Source organism: Narcine bancroftii, chromosome 5, assembly GCF_036971445.1.
Source record: "Narcine bancroftii isolate sNarBan1 chromosome 5, sNarBan1.hap1, whole genome shotgun sequence".
In the NCBI taxonomy this organism is placed as follows: Eukaryota; Metazoa; Chordata; class Chondrichthyes; order Torpediniformes; family Narcinidae; genus Narcine; species Narcine bancroftii.
The window spans coordinates 90430283-90452353 of NC_091473.1; the positions used below are offsets into that span (position 1 = coordinate 90430283).

General features: G+C 39.1%; 1 protein-coding gene across 10 annotated transcripts in view; it reads left to right on the forward strand.

The window, feature by feature from the left end:
• The window catches only part of alg6 (ALG6 alpha-1,3-glucosyltransferase), a 66876-nt gene that overhangs the window by 10017 nt on the left and 34788 nt on the right, over window positions 1-22071 (forward strand). For 8 of the 10 annotated variants that reach the window (XM_069938309.1, XM_069938315.1, XM_069938317.1 and 5 more), the window contains 5 exons: window positions 4985-5073; window positions 7759-7838; window positions 15677-15741; window positions 16501-16683; window positions 20217-20352. In XM_069938309.1, coding sequence (XP_069794410.1) covers window positions 4985-5073; window positions 7759-7838; window positions 15677-15741; window positions 16501-16683; window positions 20217-20352 — 553 coding nt within the window. The remainder of the gene's footprint in view (window positions 1-4984; window positions 5074-7758; window positions 7839-15676; window positions 15742-16500; window positions 16684-20216; window positions 20353-22071) is intronic. The other 2 variants (XM_069938310.1, XM_069938318.1) reach the window with 2 other exon arrangements.

Consider the following 22071-nt stretch of genomic DNA (forward strand, 5'->3'; position numbering starts at 1 on the left):
TGCAAGCACCTGAGTCTGTAATCTTCAGAAATCGGTACTCCACCTTGAGTACTGAGGTGGGGGATAGTCAGACTATGGTGGGCAGGAGTGTGGTGTCAACCTCTGTGACCCAGAAAGGTAGGGATAAAAGAAAAAGGGCGATAGTTATAGGGGATTCAATGGTTAGGAGGACAGACAGAGGCTTTTGTGGACACGATAAGGAAAATGGATGGTGTTTTGCCTCCCTGGTGCCAGGGTCCGGGATGTGACTATGCACGTTCAGAACATCCTAAAAGGGGAGGGTGAGGAGCCTGAGGTTGTGATACATGTTGGTACCAATGATGTTAGGAGGAAGTGGTCCTACAGAATGAGTGTAGGGAGTTGGGTAGGGAGCTTAAAAGGAGGACCACTAAGGGAGTAATCTCTGGATTCCTTCCTGTGCCACGTGACAGTGAGGGCAGAAATAGAATTAGATGGAGGTTAAACACATGGCTAAAGGGGTGGAGTAAGAGACAGGGTTTCAAGTTCTTGGACCACTGGGACATTTTTTGGGGAAAATGGGACCTATAGTGTAATGATGGGTTACATCTTAATCCCCCAGTCTCCTGGTGGGGGCATTTGCTAGGGCTGTCGGGGGTGGGGGGGGGAGCGGTTTAAACTAGTATGGTTGGGGACAGGGTTTCAAGTTAGGCAGGACAGCAGGGTGAGGGTTAGTAGGCTAAGGAAAGAAACAAGTTTGAATAATTCGAGGGAGGAAAAACAGGAAGTAGTAAGAAAATGTTGTAGAGAAAATTGTGAGAATGGAATGCCTGAAGAGGGCATTGTGAACCAGTGAGGACTCGAAAGGCCAACGTGGCCTGTTTCTTGGTTATATGGAAGAGAGGAGGATATGCAGAGGACAGGATGTAGGAGATCCCTGAATTGTATTTATTTTAATGCGAGGAGCATAGTAAAGAAGCTGGATGAGCTAAAGGTGTGGATTGACATGTGGCATTATGATGTTGTGGCCATTAGCGAGACGTGGTTGAAGGAAGATTGTGACTGGCAGTTGAATGTTCCAGGATTTCGCTGCTTTAGATGTGACAGAGTTGGTGGATTAAGAGGAGGAGGTGTGGCATTACTTGTCAGGGAGGATATTACAGCAGTGCTGAGGCAAGGTAGACTGGAGGGCTTGTCAAGGGAGGCAGTGTGGGTCGAGCTGAAAAATAAGAAGGGCGAGGTTACTATTATGGGGGTCTATTATAGGCCTGCAAATGGGGAAAGGGAACTAGAAGAGCAAATGTGCAAGGGAATGGGTGAGATGTGCAGGAGAAATAGGGTGGTGTTGGTTGAGGATTTAAATTTTCCAAACATAGATTGGGAAACACAGTCAATAAAAGGGCAGGATGGCTTAGTATTTATGCATTGTGTTCAGGATTGCTTTTTGCAGCAATATGTTGAGACGCCAACTAGAGGGGGAGTGGTGTTAGATCTGTTGTTTGGGAATGCAATGGGGCAGGTGATGGAGGTAAGCGTTGGAGAGAACTTCGGATCCAGTGATCATGGGTCCATTAGCTTTAGCTTAATGGTGGAAAGGGAAATTGTGTGTTGGCCTTCAGAAAGAGAATTAGAATACAGAAACAAGGATATCTTACTACAATTATGCAGGGACTTAAAATAAAAATTGTAATAAGTAATGTCTTGCACAAAATGAGGAACCATTAATCAAGCTGAGAGTAGAGTACAAATCTTCATCTGAAAATGTTATGTTCAAATCTCCTTCCCAATCACTCTTGGTCCCAGCCATGGAGGCTGATTTTAAATCCTATAAATTATTATAAATACATGATATCAATCCACCATGAAAATAAACCTATGTTAAAAAATAGATCAAGAATATTAGTATTTGAAATTCATTGTGAAATCTGCCAGTCACAATCTTCCTTCAACCACGTCTCGCTAATGGCCACAACATCATAATGTCACATGTCAATCCACACCTTTAGCTCATCCTGCTTCTTTACTATGCTCCTCACATTAAAATAAATACAATTCAGGGATCTCCTACATCCTGCCCTCTGCATATCCTCCTCTCTTCCATATAACCATTTACAGAAGGTCTTCGAGTGGGAGAAGGCTAGATTTGGAGAAATGAGAATGGATTTGCAGAGAGTTGTGTGGGCTGATTTTTTTGCTGGAAAGAATGTAGAGGAAATTGGAGTAATTAATGCACTGCTATTTGTCAGGGCATAAGGGGAAGAACTTAAAACCGATTGCTTCAAGATTGCTGATTTTTTTTTAAAGGATTCCCCCAAGTATCAGGTGTCCACCTTCTAAATGTTGGCGTTTGTTTGTTCTTCTGGTTAGCGCATATGTTGACAGTGTATGGCTATGCATTGACTGAAAGGAGGCTTCAAGATATTTTTTTAAGTCCCCCCCCACCAATGTTAAGTGGTACTGAAAATGCAATGGTATGCTGGCTTTCATAAATCATAGTATAGAGTATAGGAGCTGGGAGGTGATGCTGCAGCTGTTTAAGGCATTGGTGAGACCAGATTTGGAGTACTGTGCTCAGTTCTGGTCTCCAAATTATAGAAAGGTTATAGATAAGGTGGAGAGGGTGCAGAGACGGTTTACAAGGATGTTGCCTGGCTTACAGCATCTGGATTACAGGGAGAGATTAAGGAGACTGGGACTTTATTCATTGGAACGTAGACGACTGAGAGGGGACTTGATAGAGGTATTTAAAATTATGAAGGGAATAGATAGACGAGACATTAACAGACTCTTTCCCCTGAGGGCAGGGGAGGTTGGAACAAGAGGCCATGAGTTGAGGGTAAGGGGACAGCACTTTAGGAGAAATATTAGAGGTGGCTTTTTCACTAAGCGAGTGGTGACAGATAGAATGAACTTCTGAATGAGATAGTTGCAGCAGGGTCCCTCTGTCATTTAAGAGAAGGTTGGATGAGTACATGGAGGTGAGGGGGTTGGAGGGTTATTGGCGGAGAGCAGGAGGTTTGAGCTCGTGGAGTTGTTTGAGTGAACCAGTGCGGACTCGAAAGGCCGACATGGCCTGTTTCCGCTCCGTACATGGTTATATGGTTATGTTTACAGATTAGACATTTTGTTCATTTTAAGCTTTTTGATTTCACAATGAATTTCAAATACTAATATTCTTGATCTATTTTTTAACTTATAGGTTTATTTTCATGGTGGATTGATATCATGTATTTATAATAATTTATAGGATTTAAAATCAGCCTCCATGGCTGGGACCAAGAGTGATTGGGAAGGAGATTTGAACATAACATTTTCAGATGAAGATTTGTACTCTACTCTCAGCTTGATTAATGGTTCCTCATTTTGTGCAAGACATTACTTATTACAATTTTTATTTTAAGTCCCTGCATAATTGTAGTAAGATATCCTTGTTTCTGTATTCTAATTCTCTTTCTGAAGGCCAACACACAATTTGCTTTCCTAGTTACTTGTTGCATTTGAATGTTTCTATTCAGTGGCTGGTGTATAAGACTATCCATATCCTAACTCTAAATCCCATTGCCTTTCTGTTTTTCCAACCAAAATGGAGAACTTCACAGTTATCACATTGTACTGCCTCTGCCATTTGTATTTGCCCACTCACTCACCTTGTTGAATTGTCTTGAAGTTCTTTTGAATTCTCCTCATAAGTCACGTTTGCATACAGTTTCCTGTCATCTGCAAACTTTAGACATATTACATTTGGTCCCCTTGCCAAATCAACAATGTATTCCATGAAATGTTGCACCTAATCACTAATCCCTGCAGTACTTCACTTATTGTCAGCTAACAACCCCCTCCAAAAAAATTGTTGCCACTCTGCTTCTTATCTGTCCACCAATTTTTAATTGATTCCATTATATTATTACCAGTCCTATGTACTTTAATTTTGTACATCAATCTCTTGCATCTAATTTTATATGGAACTGGTACATGAATCACTGAGAGCAAGTAGCTAGAGTGAGTTCTTTGAAGGTTGTGAATGAAACACGAAAGACTGCAGACGCTGTGATTGTAGTAAACACTGAAATGTTGGAGGAACTCAGCTGGTCTTTTCAATGTCCAAAAAAGGAAAGATATATTGCTGACACTTCAGGCCTGAGCCCTTCTTCAAGGAATTAGCTGAATGAGCCAGAAGCAGGAAATTTCAGAAAGTCTCAGAACATAGACAGTGCTGGCTGGGAGAGGAATTCAGACCAACAAGGTGTTAATTGGATATGATAAGGGATGAGGTAAGAATTTATCATGTTTGTGCAAAAGGAGACAAAGAAAAGGGAGAGAGACAGAGCTGGGGGAGAAAGTGAGGGGGAAGAGGTTTGAACGAAAGCTAGAGAAGTTGATATTAATGCCATCTGATTGAAGGGTGCCCAGTCAGAAGATAAAGTGTTGTTCCTCCAATTTGCAGGTGGTCTCAGTCTGGTAGTGCATGAGACCATGGACAGACATGTCAGCAAGGGAATGAGATGGAGATTTGAAATTGGTGGTCACTGAGTTTCATGCCATTGTGGCAGACAGAGCTGAGGTGTTCAGCAAAGCAATCTCCCAGTCTGCGTCCAGTCTCTCCGATGTAGAGGAGACCATTGGACCATGAAGTAGACCTTGGAAGGTTGTGGACAGTTCAAGCTTCTATTAATGGGCTGTAATAGTTAAGTATTTGAAGGTATTCATACCCTGAGTTAATTATTTTGGAACAGCAGCAGGTAATTGGAAAAACATTATATTTAGATATCTGGTAGTACCCATTTTAAAACAAAACCACTAAGATGACTTTTGTTAAAACACAATGCTGGAGAAACTCAGCAGGTCAAAACGTGTACTTCATATAGCAAAAATAAAGATTTAAAACCAATATTTTGGGTTTCATCCCTTCAAGAAGGTACAGGATTTGACCTGCTGAGTTTCTCCAGCATTGTGTTTTTACTTCAATCACAGTGTCTGCAGATCTTTGTGTTTTACTAAGATCACTTTTGTATTTCTTTCATTTCAGAGCTAAATCCATTAATCCTGAGTGGATTGCTCTCCACACATCTCGTGGGTATGAGAGCCTTGGGCACAAACTATTCATGAGAACTACAGGTAAGAAAGAATTTTAGAGAGAGCTTCAAATTTGTGGTGGGGGGAGGTGAAGAAGAGAAGTAGATGAATAGTTGAAGCTGGTACTTCAGGATTCCTGAATGAAATATTTTTATCTCATCATAAAATCAGACCTGGGTCTGTTTTTCTGATGATCCCATTGTTTTTTATTTTTATTTTCAAAGTCCTTGTACATGCAGTAATGTAAAAGAGAAAAAGGTGGCACAGTGGTGCAGTGATTGGTACTTTTATCTCATGGCTCCATAAAGTCTGGTTTGATTCTGACTTTGGGTGCTGTCAGCCCATTCTCCTTGTAAACCCACAAATTTCACTTGGGTGTTCCGGATTGCCTCTACAAACCAAAGTCATGTTGATTGGTTGTTTAATTTGTACTGTATATTGTCCATGGAGTAGGATAACAGGTGGTGAATGGAAGTTCTTGAGGATATAGGAAGGGGAAAAGTGGGATTACTATAGATGGTTGCTTTATGCTCCATGCTGATGTGATGTGATGAAAGACCTGTTTCCATGCTGTATGACTCCAGGGTATTCAGACTTGGACTGGCAAGTGCTATTCATTTCACATCAATGTCAGTGCAATATAAAGACCAACCATTAAATCCTCATCTTAAATGTCATCATTCTTGCTGATCTCCACCATCTTTTAAGGGTTGTCGTTGACCAGGTGCCTTTCTGAAACAGCCATATTAAATTCTAGGAGTGAGGGCAGTGGAGAAGATGATTCTCTAGCAAAAGACTCAACCTTTGACTTCGGTAGACAGTCCCAGCTTCAGGAGGTGCTTGGTGCTTTTACTGTGTGGGCTTCATGAATGTTCTTGTTTGGCGCTCCAAATTATTAATTGAAGACACTCTCAGATTGACAATGTTAGACGTGACTACCAGATAGAAGGCACAATTTGTATAGCACATATGGGAGTAACTACCCTTAAGCATTTCGTGGTAGAAATAACAAACGATGGAAATGCGGTTAGACAACATAGGGGAAAATCACAAAAAAATCCTCATCATTTATCGAAAGCAACAAATAATGTATCTTTATGAAGGTTGTACATTTAAGATGGTTGTGGATTAACTTGTGATGTTGAATGTTGCACAGCTTCTCCTTTTGAAGACTTCCGCAAAAGGACTCTCCTCTCAACACTGTCTGATACTGAATATTCTGCTGCAGCACACTCTGCCCAATGCCCAGGGCAACATTTGTTAACACCTGTTCATTTGGTGATCAAAAGGTCATGAGGCTGGAATTCAAGTATTACTTTTCTCTCTTCACCCACGCATTAAAAGTTTAACTTATTGATCACATAAGCAAATTGGAAATGTTTAATAATCCCTGGGAATGGGATGATTATTTCTTCCTACACTGGAGTACCACGATTTCAAACTAATATTTTGAGTAAGGGTCCTCTAGATTTCTACACATCATGTTGACTTGTTTTGGACACATTTACTGCACTTTGAACCACAGTCTGACTATAACAAACTGATCCATGCTTCAGTGCTTTAAATGATGGCATAAATCAATAGATGGAATCAAAAGACTGCTCCTTGACCCATGATATTTTGTGATGGACTCTTATTTGTGTGAAGTGGGAGGGGCGAAGAGGCAAAGGACTGATTTTGGGCACGTGGCACAGACTAAAGACAATGAACCATAGTGGGATAAGCTGACCCCATGATATGAACTATTAGGCTGAACCCAGAATAGAACAAAGAAAATGACAAGAAACATATGAAATCTCAAAGAAACATGGTACTCTGGAATAAATATCTCTTGTGTATCACAAGAATTTTTCATTTCTTCTGCTAGCTCTCTGAGACATCTGAGAATGCCAATTAGCTTTCAGTTATTTCTGAATTATTTTAAACGATCCAGGTCAAAAATAATTCTTCTTTCCTACACGTACCACATGCACATATGTAGCAGCTTGGCCCAGATTGCTTTTATATCTTTCCTCAGGTCATATGTCTCAACATTACCTTGCTGCAGCATGTTGAACTATTTTCACTTTTGGATGGACCTGATTCAGACTACATTTGTTAAATACTCCGGAATCAAGGTTTGGAGGGGGAAAAAAAACTGGATATTTTGACATATGAGGAAATGGCTGAGTTTACCCATCCATTTGGTAAAGTGCATTTTCCCAAAAGGCTTTGGATTTTGGATTAATTTAATGTTCAAGATGAGAATTCAGAATGTTGTAGGATATGTGGAAAAAGCACATAAATAAAGTAAAAGAAAATGGGTTTGAGGGGTTGAGAAATCTCCATGCATGCCAAAATGTCTGCAGTTATATTCATGACCTATGTAGAGTTAGTTTGTCAGGCCGATGTTGGTTGTGGATGAGGAAAGAAAAAGTAGAGAAATGTTTATTGCTTCTTAAACATTGATTACTCAGACAAACTTCTAATGTTGAAAACTATGTTGTTGGTGTTTACTGGTTAACATTATGAAATCAGTGGCCTTTGGAGGAGGTGCATTACAGTGACTGAATCCTGACGAAAGATGTCCTCAAGACATTAGGCAAATTACTACAGAAACCTGTGGCAGGATACAGTTCATTATTTGAGGAACTCTAAAAAGTTGAGCTTATCGAATGGGGTTGCACTAATCGGATTTAATCATCAAATTCTTTCTTGCAATTTTGACATACTGTCAATTTTGTTCAGTGCTTGTTGCAGATTTCATTGTTTATGTCCCGGCAATCCTTTACTACATTCTTTACTGTGAAGGTCCAGGAACCATAAAGGTAGGAATCGCATTCAATATTATTATGATAATTGCAAAATTGAATGTTTAGCCAATTGCTTGCTGTATAATTTTTAGTTTTGAGCCATACAACAAAAATATCAACTTCCAAAACAATAGAATTAATTTTGGAAGTGGAAAATTGTGAAAGTTGTTCCAGGAATCAACCAAATAGTATTAATATTTCATGAAGCAAAATGCTGCAGAAGTTGGAAATGAGAAATAAAACCAGGAAATGTTAGATATCACTTTTTCTGATAAAGGATTCCTTCAATGCAGTGACTTTTCATTAGAATGAAAGAAAAGATGGAAAACAAGTTTCTTTGAAACAGAACAATTCTGTGGGATTATATTGTTGGAGAACTATTAGTAGTCCACTTGAACCTCTTTTGGTGCACCACATTAATTGGCATTTTTAATTGCACATTTTGTCAACAAGGCCAAGCTTTTCATCTCATATAATCTCATCCTTCACCTGAGATTGTAATAGTTAAGTTAGAGTTTCTGTCAAGCAGCTATGTAAATTTCAAACTCCCATTAATTTGGCAATTTCATGGATTTTTAAAAATCTTACAATATTCCTTTTTCTATACATGTCACCAAGACTTCTATATCTCTTGTGTCATCCATTTCATTAATGTACAGCTGAGATTGCAGGACATTGTTCTTATTCAACCTTTTGTGATTTTTTTTTTCCTCCACTGCTTCACTTATGTGGTCCACTTTGTGGTATTATCCTGATTTTATTCCTATCTTTCTGAAAACAATGGGGTAGATTTTGAAAACAAAATAAGAGAATGAATTTTGTGTGCAAATGGCAGAACAGGCTTCTGTATGGTCTGCCTTTTCTATTTCATATGAATAAGAAAGGTCCTTTGAACCAAATTGCCACCATGCTATTTTTAGCTTCATTAAAAGCAGTTTCTTGCTCTTACCTACTTTGTGAATTTTAAATTGTTACATTGGCACATTAATTAGCTATTAAACTCACCACAGAAAGTGAATCTAGTAATTAACAGAACAAGTATACCTTTAATAACATAATAACCATTAACGACATCCAGGCAACTTTGCTTGCCCAGGAAGTGAACAATTACATTGTGGAGCCTTTGTTCCTTCAGATTTTGAATTATAGAGACTTTAATTAAAACTTGATATTTTCTTTAGCATCCTTTTTTCTTTATTTCTTTAATACCTGGTCTGATTTGAATTTACATTTTTAATTCACTTTCCTTTGTCCTTCTGCTTATTTCCTAATTGTTAAATCGCATTTTGTTTAGGAAGTAAACCATCACTTCATCATGATTCATTTCACTTCATTGTTATGGACAAAATAAAACTGAGTATAAAAACTGCAGGAACAAATCTAACCATCAGGTACACAATGAGATGTTTCACATTAAAAAAAAAGCCTGAGCAATAACATCTACTCTAATAGTCACTTGGACTTGGGAGGAAGAATTCATTTTATCTTCAGACCTCTCATAACTTGATTCTTATTTACTTGATATCTTCCAATCTCCTTTGATTATATTTGAAACGCGTTGTTTTGTGAAAGACTCAACTAAATATGTTTGTTTTTCCATGGTTAAGCTGAATGTAGACTTGTCAGGCTCTCTATAGCATACTTTAATACTGAAGAACATTAAAATTATCACTAGCTCAAAATATAGTGTGATGGAGCCCACTAGATTAAGGGCACTAAAGCATCAAGACTGTTTCAAGGTTACATAGGAACATAGGAAGTAGGAACAGGAGTAGGCCAAAAATGGCCCATCGAGCCTGCTCCGCCATTCAATATGATCATGGCTGATCTAATTTATGACCTAACTCCACCTACCTGCCTTCACCCCATATCCCCTAATTCCTCTATCATGTAAAAATTTATCTAACCGAATTTTAAATATGTTTAATGAGGCAGCCTCAACCACTTCCCTGGTTAGAGAATTCCAAACATTCACTACTCTCTGGGAAAAACTATTTTTCCTCATCTCTGTCTTAAATCTACTCCCCCGAATCTTGAGACTGTGTCTCATTTTAGTTTCCCCGGCCAGCTCAAAAAACTTTCCTACATCTATCCTATCCATACCCTTCATAATCCTATATGTTTCTATAAGATCTCCTCTCATTCTTCTGAACTCGAGCGAATACAATCCTAGATGATTTAATCTTTCATCATAAGTCAACCCCTTCATCCCAGGGATCAACCTAGTAAACCTCCTCTGGACCGTCTCCAAAGCCATTATATCCTTCCTCAAATATGGAGACCAGAACTGGACACAGTACTCCAGGTGCGGTCTCACCAGTACCTTATACAGTTGCAACATTACCTCCCTACTTCTGAATTAAATTCCTCTAGCGATGAAGGCCAACATTCCATTTGCCTTCTTAATAACCTGCTGCACCTGCAACCTAACTTTTTGCGATTCATGCACAAGCACTCCCAAGTCCCTCTGCACAACAGCATGCTGTAGTTTTTCACCCTTTAAATAATATTCAGCTCTTTTATTTTTCTTGCCAAAGTAGATAACATCACACTTACACTAACATTGTACTCCATCTGCCAGACCTTTGCCCAATCATCCAGCTTAACTATATCCCTCAGCAGACTCTCCACATCCTCATTACAATTTGCTCTTCCACTCAATTTGGTGTCATCCGCAAGCTTTGCTACACCACATCCGCAAGCTTTGCTACACCACATTTTGTCCCCTCCTCCAACTGATGAACAGTTGTGGGCCTAACACTGACCCCTGCGGCACCCCACTTACCACTCTCTGCCAACCTGAAAAACTCCCATTTATCCCGACTCTCTGCCTCCTGTCAGACAACCAATTTTCAATCCAGGCCAATATACTTCCCCAGACTCCACTTTCCTGTAACTTACTGATAAGTCTCTCGTGTGGCACCTTATCAAACGCTTTCTGGAAATCCAAATATACAACATCAACCTGTTCTCCTCTATCCACCGCACCCATTATATCCTCAAAGAATCCTAACAAGTTTGTCAAACAAGATCTTCCCTTTAAAACCATGCTGCGTCTGCCTGATTGAACCCTTACGTTCCAAAAGTTTCACTATTTCATCTTTAATGACGGCTTCAAGCATTTTTCCAACCACAGACGTCAAGCTAATTGGCCGATAATTTCCAGTCTTCTGCCTACAACCCTTCTTAAAAACATCTAGATTGAATGGAGTTGGCTGATCTCAATATGAAGTATTTGTTTTGTAGTGTGTGTTGGAATAGGTCAGAGTGGCTGTAAATGAACTAGGAATCAGCTTATTATATTGGATGATTGGCTGAAGGTTGATAGACATGACTGGCTCTCATTCTTAATCACTATTTTTGTCTGAGTATAATTGTGAATTTATGGACGTGTTGGGAGAAGGGAGGTTAAAGCTCCACTCTGATGAGCCAGGTTCCCATCAGAAATCTAGCCTCAAATAATGAATGACTTCTTGGTCCAAGGGCACTTAGAGAAGCATATCATAATAAGTTTTTTGTTCAAAGTTTGAATTTATAGTCAGAGTACATAAATAATATCACATACAACCTTGTCCCTGCAGGCCAGGCAGAATTTATACTTATTGGTAGTGCAAAATGTACTTGAGAAAAAGACACATGTACAAAAGGGAGAAATGTAAACCAAGAAATAAATGTAAACAAACAGAAAATACAGAAAAAGCAATATTTAGGAATAAATAATGTGCAAAGTAAAAGTCCTTAAATAAGTCTCTGTTGTTTAGGTGTCTGATGGTGGAGGGGTAGCAACTGTTCCTGAACCTGGTGGTACAAGTCTTGTGGCACCTATACCTGCAGCAAGAACACAGCATGTTCTGGGTGGTGTGGACTGTTGATGATTGCTGCTGCTCTCCGATGGTAGTGTTGCATATAGATTTTCTTGATAGTGGGGAGTTTTGCCTGTGATTTACAGGGCTACGTCCACTACTTTTACAGGGTTTTCCACCCAGAGGTATTTGTACCCCCAAGCGAGGCCATGATGCAACTGGTCAGCACACTTTCCACTAAACATCTGTAGAAGTTTGCCAAAGTTTCTGTTGTCAAACTGAATCACTGCAAACGCCTGAGGAAGTAGAGGCGTGCTGACGTGCTTTATTCATGATGACATTGGTATTTTGAGTCTAGGAAATGTCCTCCGAGATAGTGACTCCCAGGAGTTTAAATTTACTCACCCTCTCCACCTCTGATTTTTTTCCCCCAATGATCACCAGATCATAAGCCTCTGGTTTTCCCTTCCTAAAGTCCACAATAAGCTCTTTGGTTTTGGTGACATTCGGGCTAATGCTTACTACACCATTCAGCCAAGTTTTCAATCTCCCTCTTGTATGCTGGCTCATCACCCCTTTTTATATTATCATGGTAGCGACAGCAAATTTGTAGATGGTGTTGTTGTCATACAGAGGCACAAAGTCATAGGTGTAAATTTTTGTAGAAAAAGGGAAAACATCATTCAGTGATGGGGAAATATGGGGGAAGAAACTGATTAACTATTATGGATTGATTAACGTGCAGTTTGAATCAACCAAATGATTTAATGTGGTTGGACTTTTGGTGAAGGTGACTGCAAGGTTTTGGAGACGCGGAGGGTTTCAGCAAAATCCTCTGGAACAAATGAAGTACATTCTCAGGCAGCACTTGTTTGCCTGACTTGCCGATGATGACATCTGAAACCGCCGTGAGGTTTTAAATTCTGTCACATTATAGAATCATCATTAGATTTGCTCGTATTTTTGTATACTGAAACAACAAAACCAAATCATTAACATGCTCTAAATACTGAGAAAAGTCAAGGTGAAGGCTTCCTTAATCTATGGTGGGTGTTTCAAGGTAACAAGCAAAATACAAATGCCAGGAAACCAGATCTGTTTGGCTGGTAAACAATTTATGAAACTGTTTCCTGAAGTATGCAGGAGAGCTGGATGGGGGTGGGGAAGGAGTGGTTGGATGTTGGGGGTGGAGACATCCAAGGCAATCAACAGCTGAGAGGGAGCAGAAATGACATTTATTTACTGTTCATCCCATGTAATTATCAGAGTAGTTCATATCAAGGTAACAGCTGCAATTGTGCATTAACTGCCTCACGTTCTCAGTGAGCAAGTGTTCCTAAATTAGCATCTGCATTGCATGTTTAAAGTCACACAAGACCATGGCATGCTAAGTCATAGAGCATAAATCCTGGTAGCCATCTTATAAAATATAGAACACAAATGTGTTATCTATCTCCTGAGTATTTTATTTCACTACTTTGTCCTGAAAACTCTAATCCTTAATGCTCTGCATTACCTCAAACAAGGGTTGTATTTACCAATGTAAATAAACAACAATAAATTTGACCATGGGGTCTATAAATGGCTGAACCTGACTCTGTCCTGGTGTAACTATAAAATTTCTCATTTGCAATCAAATGTTAAAGTTCCATGGTTGATTTTTAGACTTTTTAAAATGATTCTCTTCCCTTCCTCAACTTGAAAAGCAGTTTTAATATATATGGTATTATATATGGTATAATATGGTATAATATGGTATATATATGGTATTATATATGGTATAATATGGTATAATATGGTATAATATGGTATAATATGGTATATATATGGTATTATATATGGTATTATATATGGTATTATATATGGTATTATATATGGTAATATATATGGTATCTGTTTACACGTTCCAAGAATGGAACTTGGACTTTTCCACTATATCTACTTCAATTTTACATTGAGTTCTCAATTAGCCACAATACAAAGTTCTTGTAAGGAACTGCATTTTGACTTTGTGTTCTTACATTGTGAATGGTGAAATTTAATCAACATGCTATTATTTGGCAGCTTCTGATTTTTTAAAATTTTTAAATTTTTCACACTATGAACCATACTGACCAAAATACACACAAACATTTCCCTCTTGAATATACACAGTCTAATTTTCTCCCCTTGTCCCCTCTCCCTTCCCTCCCTCCTTCACCCCTCCCACTCAATGTTCAACATATATGATACATTAAACCCATTAAACAATGTCATCACACAATGAAAATAAACAAGAAATTTGTGTCTTCTACTTTTACATACTGGGTCAGTTCATTTTGTCTTCTTCTCCTTCTGTCATTTTAGGCGGTGGAGGTCCGCGGTAGGACTTCTCTGTTGTGTTCCATGTACGGTTCCCAAATTTGTTCGAATACTGTGATGTTATTTCTTAAATTATATGTTATTTTTTCCAATGGAATACATTTATTCATTTCTATGTACCATTGCTGTATTCTCAGGCTATCTTCTAATTTCCAGGTTGACATAATACATATTTTTGCTACAGCTAAGGCTATCATAATAAATCTTTTTTGTGCTCCATTCAAATCGAGTCCAAGTTCTTTACTTCTTATATTACTTACCACTAACACTGATAGGAAGGGTAAATTGTATTAAAATGAATATCTTCCCAAGGATACAGTACCTATTTTAATCGTTACCAATTCACCTAACAGAGAAATTCTTCAAGGAGCTAAAGAAAATAATAAGGAAATTCTTATGGAAAGGGGGGAAACCGAGGATAGCGCTAGATAAATTAACAGAATGGTACAAACCAGGGGTCTTACAGCTACCAAACTTTAAGAATTATTATAGAGCAGCACAATTAAGATACCTATCAGATTTTTATCAAACAAGGGAAAAACCAGATTAGAGCTAGATAAAATAGGGGAGAAGGTACCTGAACATATACTATATAAGTGGGATGAAAAGCTGGTGCAACATAGGAATTCACCAGTACTGCACCAACATTTGGAAGAAGATACACGTAGAAAGGGAAAAAAAAAATTGATCAACTACCAAAATTAATATTGACGCAAAATCAACTAATCCCCTTCACAATAGATAACCTTTCCTTGAGAGAACGGGAGAGAAAAGGGATCAAAAGAATAGAAAATTGTTTTTCGGGAAATAAATGATTTATCTTTTGAACAAATGAAGGCAGCTTCTGTTTGATGAGAATTTGCATTCTATTGTTGAGCTCAGGATAAGTTGTTGGGTCCATCAAATGTTTTTGTTCATTATTGTCTTCAATTTACTTGAAGTCTACATCATGCAACTGATGCATCACCCAATAAATCAAAGTTCAAACTTTTGTCTGAATTGGCAATCGGACGATCCAGATGAATGATGGGATAGGCTAGAAAGGCTGAATGGCTTATTTGAGTTGTATCATTTCCATTGCTGATAGATCTTAAATGAGTACTGCTATAAAGTATGCCTTAACATCTTGTGAGGATTAGACTGTATTGCACTGTAGTACATCCTGTGGTTAGAAAGCTTAACCGGAAGCATCTTTGACTAAGATTCCTGCCATAGCCAATTAATTTGCTTACACTCACTGTCTATACCCAACTCAGGAAGAATGGACGTTGTGGCATTACCAGAGGTACTAGAATGATTCAGTGCTTCAATGTAAGATAAACAAATTGACAAGAAGGCCTTTTTACTTGAGTTCAGGCAGAAAGAAATAATATGAAACCAGGTTTTCCTACGTGTTACCAGTATCAGTGGCCCCTTTTGGGAAGTACACATCTGTCACTCAATCATTTATTTTTGTAGTTCAACACCTTGTGGAAAAATAACTTGGATAATGTACGGTAGTGTATATAAAATATTTTCATTCGCACCACATGTTAATATCGATAGGAGAAAATTGTTTTCAGGGTGAAAGTTGAAGTCAACTTGAGAATCGTCATTCTATGCCATTGAATCTAAGTGCTCCAATGCCACTGGTAATTTAATTTTTGAAAGATACTACAAACCTATAAACTCTACTTTTATTTTTAACAGGTCTCATCTTTGTTGTGTGCACTACTGTATCCTGGACTAATTCTTATTGACCATGGACATTTCCAATATCCTTGCTAACAGTGGCCTTCTATTTTTTTTATAAAATAAGGCAACACGGGTGGGCTAATCTCGGAGTCAGTTCCTGGTTTTTACTCACTTTATTAAAAGCAATCTGAATAGGGGAAGAAAATTCAGTCAGTGGGATCAGCTACCAGTGGCTCTTCAAGGACTCCTTGGAAATGTGCCAGATTATTGGGTGATAATGGCTTGGGATTTGTTCTGATTTTTGACTTGGGGAGGCAATGATGCCAAGACCAACCTAGTGGTTTCAGAAACCTAGTGTGATCTTGAACTTGGGTGCTGTCGCTATGGAATTTGAAAGCTCCTGTGTCTACAATTGCTTTGGTTTCTTCCATCAAACCAAAGACATGCTTGTTGGTAAATTAATTGGCCGCAATAAATTACCCCTATTGTGGGTGTGTGACAGCAGAATTGGGGAGGTGCAGTTAATTGGTATGTGAGAGAAAAATAGGTAGATGCTTGATGGACGGTGTTGGTGATGCGGGCTGAAGGTCCTATTGATGTGCCAAACTACTTTGTGAGGAACTAAGACAATAGTAATACCACCAATTGATCGTAACCTAGTCTTTGTTTTGGTTGAATTTGAAATGGATAAAATGAAATCTGTGTTGTGACACTTTACCTAAATCCTACTTGTATAATAAATTCTGGAAAAAAATTCCATTATGAAAATCAGGTGTTTTGGTTTAATTTCATGTGTAATCTGGGTCAATATTTGTGTGTAATCCTTAATATGAAAACACATACAACTGTATTAGCTTGGGCCTTGCCCTCTGGGGATTGCTGGGTCTTTCAAATGGCCATGTTCTGTTGGGGTCCATGGCATTTTGCTTGGCTCTTAATTATAAGCAAATGGAACTTTACCATGCACTCCCTTTCTTCTGTTACCTCCTTGGAAACTGTTTGAGAGACCTGAAAGGTGGAGGGTAAGTAACTGAAAATTAATAGAATTTTGGTCTTTTGCTGTGTTATATCAATCAGGTGAGTTCTTTTTAAGATTTGCAAATTGTACGCTTTTGTCTTTGCTCTATTCAAATGTGAGCTTTCTTTTTAGAATGTTAGTTTCTCTCCAAATATTTTTTTATTTCTATGCAATCTTTTGTAGGCATTGGAGGTCATTTTGTGGTGTCTGACTAGAGTTGTACAATGCCAGCCAGTAAGCATTTTAATAATGATTAATGTACTTTGTTTGATTGATAATATGTGCCATTGTTTCTGATGGAACAATGATAGAAATGCTGTAATTGAGCATAGGGGTGAATTGTTTGTGAGGCGGGAACTGGAAAAGTCGCATGTTCAAATTGCAGAAGGACAGAATTGGACTTGCCTAATGGGAGCCAAAATTGTAAAGCATATTATCTTTCAGTTTGAAGCCACTGATTGTAGAGTGGTCATGAACAAGATATTGGAAACCAATCTTGAGTTGATGTATTCCAGACTTCTGGAGAATATAAATGGGTTATGTAACTATTAATTGGTAAGCAATAAGCTTACCTTTATGTCATTTCTTTTATGACCCCATAACCTCCCAAAGCAATTCATCACCACAAAAGACATCGTGAATAGGGAAACATAACAACCAGTCTACACATTGTATTCACCTGGTAGATTGCAGCAAATGTCGTAATTTCAAGGCACATTACAATTTAGAAATTATACACAAGCTTCCACAAGCAACTACAAGATAAAAATCTTTTTTTGATTGAGGAATAAGTACAGTACAACTCTGATTATCTGAAATGGTCAGGATCGGGCCTATGTTGGATAAATGTTTTTTTTTGGATGATCATTTTTGGGTTTTTTTTAAAACAATTCAGTAGCAATAGCAAATCACTTGTATCAACATTTAAACCACAACAAACAACAAAGAAAGGCTTTTTAAGCATTAAAATAATGTTTAATTCTCACCAAAAAAAACGCTGGCTGCAATGGCATCGCCGAACACAGAGACCTCCCAACTACCGCTGCAGATCCCTAACGTCCTCACTGCTGCTGTTGATCTCTGTGGAGGCTTCCTGGGCTGGTGGAACACTCACTGGTGAGTCGGCGGGCTCCTGTCTCCCCAGTCACCGGAGCTCCCGATGCCTCAGTCCTGACTCCGAATCCTCCCCAGGCCTACTGCTCTAGTGTGTGTGTGTGTGTGCGGTAGGCCAAGGGGAAGGTTTGGTGTCAGCATCGGGAGCTCCGGTGTACCAGGGAGGGAAGGGATATAGGAGGAAAGGGGAGGAAATGCCACTGAGCCCGGACCTCCTTGATGACACTGAGGCAAGGAATCCTTCTGACAGCTTGTGGCTGGGAGACAGTGGCCTGCAGTTTGAGAGAAAAGTCAATAGGGGAAGATAAAGAAGAAATGGAAAGAAAGAGGGGAGGGAGTTACCTGAAACGAGGACAAACATCATTCTAATTTCATGTTGAGTGAATTTTTTTCCAACCTGTGAGGTCAGTTTGGCTCCAGAAAAATTTAGGATAAATGAGGATTTCTGATTTGTTTTGGATATTCTCATTTATCAAATTTAAAAAAAAAAAAAAATCGGATAAATGAGGATTTTGGAGAATCCGATTTTGGATAATTGGAGTTGTACTGTACCATATTGTTCAGAGTATTGGAAGAATATCTGAGATGGAGATAGAGTTCACCTAAAACAATTTACCATGGAGTTAGATTCTGCTGAAGTCCAGAAATTATTTTAATTCTGCAACTTTCTAATTGGTTAGAAAGTTACCATTGTTCATTGAGGAATTGTTGAGAAATATTTGTGAAAAAATTGCCCTCCACCACTAAAGTTCTGTAATCCATTGAATAACAATATTTAATGTTGCATCTGAAGACCTTTTAGAATGGTGAATTGCAGGGTAACAATTTTGTCACTAGACGAGCAATATAGAAATATGGACTAATGACCATGAGTTCAAATTTCAACAAGGCCAATTGTTGAATTTAAATTCAATAAATTAGTTAGGCCTAGAATAAAAGTTTGCAACCAGTAATGATGATGGATATGAAATCAGATGGTTGTATAAAGACAACTGGTTCATCAAAGTTAGAAGAGAAAATGGTGATCTTTGCCTGATCAGGTGCAATTTGATATGGGACCTATATTTTTGTAGTTAAGTAATAAACACCTTATAAAATGGCCTGGTAAGACCCTCAGTTCAAAAGAGATTAAGCACAATTAAAATGTTGGCATTATTAGTAAAGTATAACTATAAATGGATAAAATAATAAGACCTTGAAGGTCTTTTTCAGATTTTTTTTGTTTTCATAGGCTTATCATTAAATACTATCACTCTCTGGTTTTATTTTGCACAGGAGATACTGTAGGGATATTGAAAGATAGCCGATAGTCAAAGATTCAGCCAATGGACATCATTGTTTAACACTGTGCTCATGATAGAACACAAAGGTATGAAGTATGTTGGCACATATAATTAAGGTAGGAAAATAGGAATGGTAGGGGAAGGCAGACTTGTGGTGGAGTGCAGCAGCAGAGAGAAACTGCAGGCACTTTGACTTTCTTAGATATCATTATAAAACCCATGCTACTTATACAGAGTTTCTATTTCTGGAGAGAAAATGCATTTTAAAAAATTGCAGATATTCAGGTTGAAGGTTCTTTTTATTGTCACATAATAAATACATTAAAAATAATATACATGATATACCTCAATTTTTGTCTGCCATAAGGCAAATAAAGGGTCACCATGAGCCTTGCCCGACAACCCTAATAATAGGAGAAAGAGAAGCAAAAGTGAGTCCTGTCAGAAACACTGAGTCTGTGGATTTGCATCCAGCCTCTCCAAACCATCAACAAACCAAGCTCCATATCCAAACCCCCATTATGTTAAGGAAGATTTCAGTGCCTGAGGCCCTTCGGGAACCCGTCTTGCCCTCAGCTCCCTCTTGAATCCTGGTTCTGATACCTGGTTCCCATGAGCCAGTTCCAGCAGCCCACAGCATGTGAGGGCCCTTTGACCATAAGTTACTAGCAGCCAATAACCTGTGTGAGTTTTTTGATCTGTCTGGGTCCAGCCATTGAGCCCCTCGCTGGTCCGTGGCCATGGTCACCTTCCTGTAGGGTTGGTCTCCTGACCTGCTGCTTCTTAACGGTGGGTGTTCTCCAGTCACTGGTGCCCTTGTTGTTTGCAGCTCCTTTGGAGTCTGCAATCCCTGATGGCATGCTGCCTAAAACAGGCACCACCATCTTAGTTGACCCTGTGGTTGCAGGATTTTAACAAACATCATTGGTTCCTTCAACAGGTCATTTAAAGTCTCTATGGAGCCATTAATATTTATACCAGGTGGTAGGCCCCTGCAGAACAGAGCTTCGTCTCTGCCCCTGGTCTGCACCAGAAGAAGCACAATGTTACATCAGCTCCGGCAGCATTGCCATTTTAAAAAATTTCTGAGAGTTTAAACTGAGCTTTACTCCAAAAAACAAATTTTTCTCTTCTATTGCAGGTTAACGCGGTTGATCACAATTACCCTTGTTGTGTTGATTTCATTTGCTTGCTGTTGGCTGCCCTTCCTCACCAGTTTCCAGCAGTCTCTGCAGGTGATTCAAAGGCTTTTCCCAGTTGATAGAGGTTTGTTTGAGGTGCGTTCTGAAAATTAGGTATTATCTGTAACTGCATGTTTTATTATTGATGTTTTTCCATTTACAAATCTTAGAGGTATAGCGTACATTATGTAAATTAAAGAATGTAAATTGGAGACAGTGGATGATCTGCTGCATTGGTATCATACCACCAAGTTGCTGAAGCACTGGAATGTAGGGAAAATATGTTTTAACAAACCACTAAATGACCAACAATTTTGGGACCAATTATCAAGTTGCAAAGACCACTACCTTCATCTGGCAACAAGTTCATTGTAAAATCTTTCTGATTAATAGTTTGCTGATAAGATTAGCTCGGCAACAGTCTATAAGTCTGTTATGAAATACTTATATGGACACGGGTGAGGTGGAACTTGAGAAATTGTTAGCGTAAGCAATCTAAGTTGTGTGACAAGTTGGCCATCTCCAATTGCTGTTTGAAAAATATGCTGATGTGTAAATTGCATGTTGAGCTATTAAATTGATGATGCATTCTACAAACAAACTAAGCAGACAAGTGTTAACCTCCTAACCTTTCTCTGTGTCCTCATCAACTTCAGGGCCGATATTCTATCTGCGCCATGAATGAGGGAAATGGTTCCATCGGTCTGTGACATGGCCAACTTGTCTGTGGAGTTATGTCCCCTCCAGTTGTGACATTGACAACTGTCTTCGCCGTTTCTATTTCCTGTTTTGAACAGAGGTATCAGATATTGCATTCTTGATACTGATATCATTAGCCATCCACAGTTAGCCCATTTATAGATCCAATCTGGCTCAAACTTAACCCTTGAAATTGGCATGCATTTATAACTACCACTGTCGGGACTATTAACGTCAGTACCGTACCTCACATTATACTTTTCCCTATTTAGTGCAGTGTGAGCAATAACTGGTGAACTTTACAGCAAACAAATTCATATCAGAGTGCTTGACCATAACTCATTTAGAACCATAGAACAGTACAGCACAGAAACAGGCCCCTTCGGCCCTTCTTGTCTGTGCTGAATTTTTTTTTTGTTGTTTTAGACTCACAGACCTGCACCCAGTCCATAGCCCTCCATACCTCTCCCATCCATGTACCTGTCCAAATTCTTAAATGTTAAAATTGAGGCCACATTCACCACCTCAGCTGGCAGCTCATGCCACACTCTCTGTGTGAAGAGGTTTCTTCTCACATTCCCCTTAAATGACCCTCAACGTGGTGGCTGCTAGCCTACTCTCCTTTCTCCTTCCCTTCCCTTTCCATATCTTCCTTTTCTCAGCTCTCCACTTCCTTTTCTCTCTGTTCATCTAGCCACCCCTCCTCCCCCTGCTTGCTGCTGTCCTTCCTCTCTTCTCCACTTAATACCTTTTGCCTTTGGGACCCTGCCCCCAACCCCTCTTACCTTTTTGGTCGGACACCTGATGACATTTTCCCATACCTTGATGAAGTGCCCAATGTTGACTATGTATCTTTATTTTTGCTATTTAAAGTACTGTGGTGCTCTGCACCGTTGAAGAAAGCACAGCCACCACGTTGAGGGTCATTAACAATTGTTTATTTGAATTTAGCGAGCGCCCCTTTAAGGTTAGCATGGGTTCAGTCACCACGTGTGTGTTGACGTCATAATCACTACGCGAGGTGTGTGCTGAGAGGGAGGTTTGAATCAGGAAGAACCCCTTACGGTGCCATCTTCCCACGGCTGCCCCGCCACATGGCGTTACACACGGGGCCGG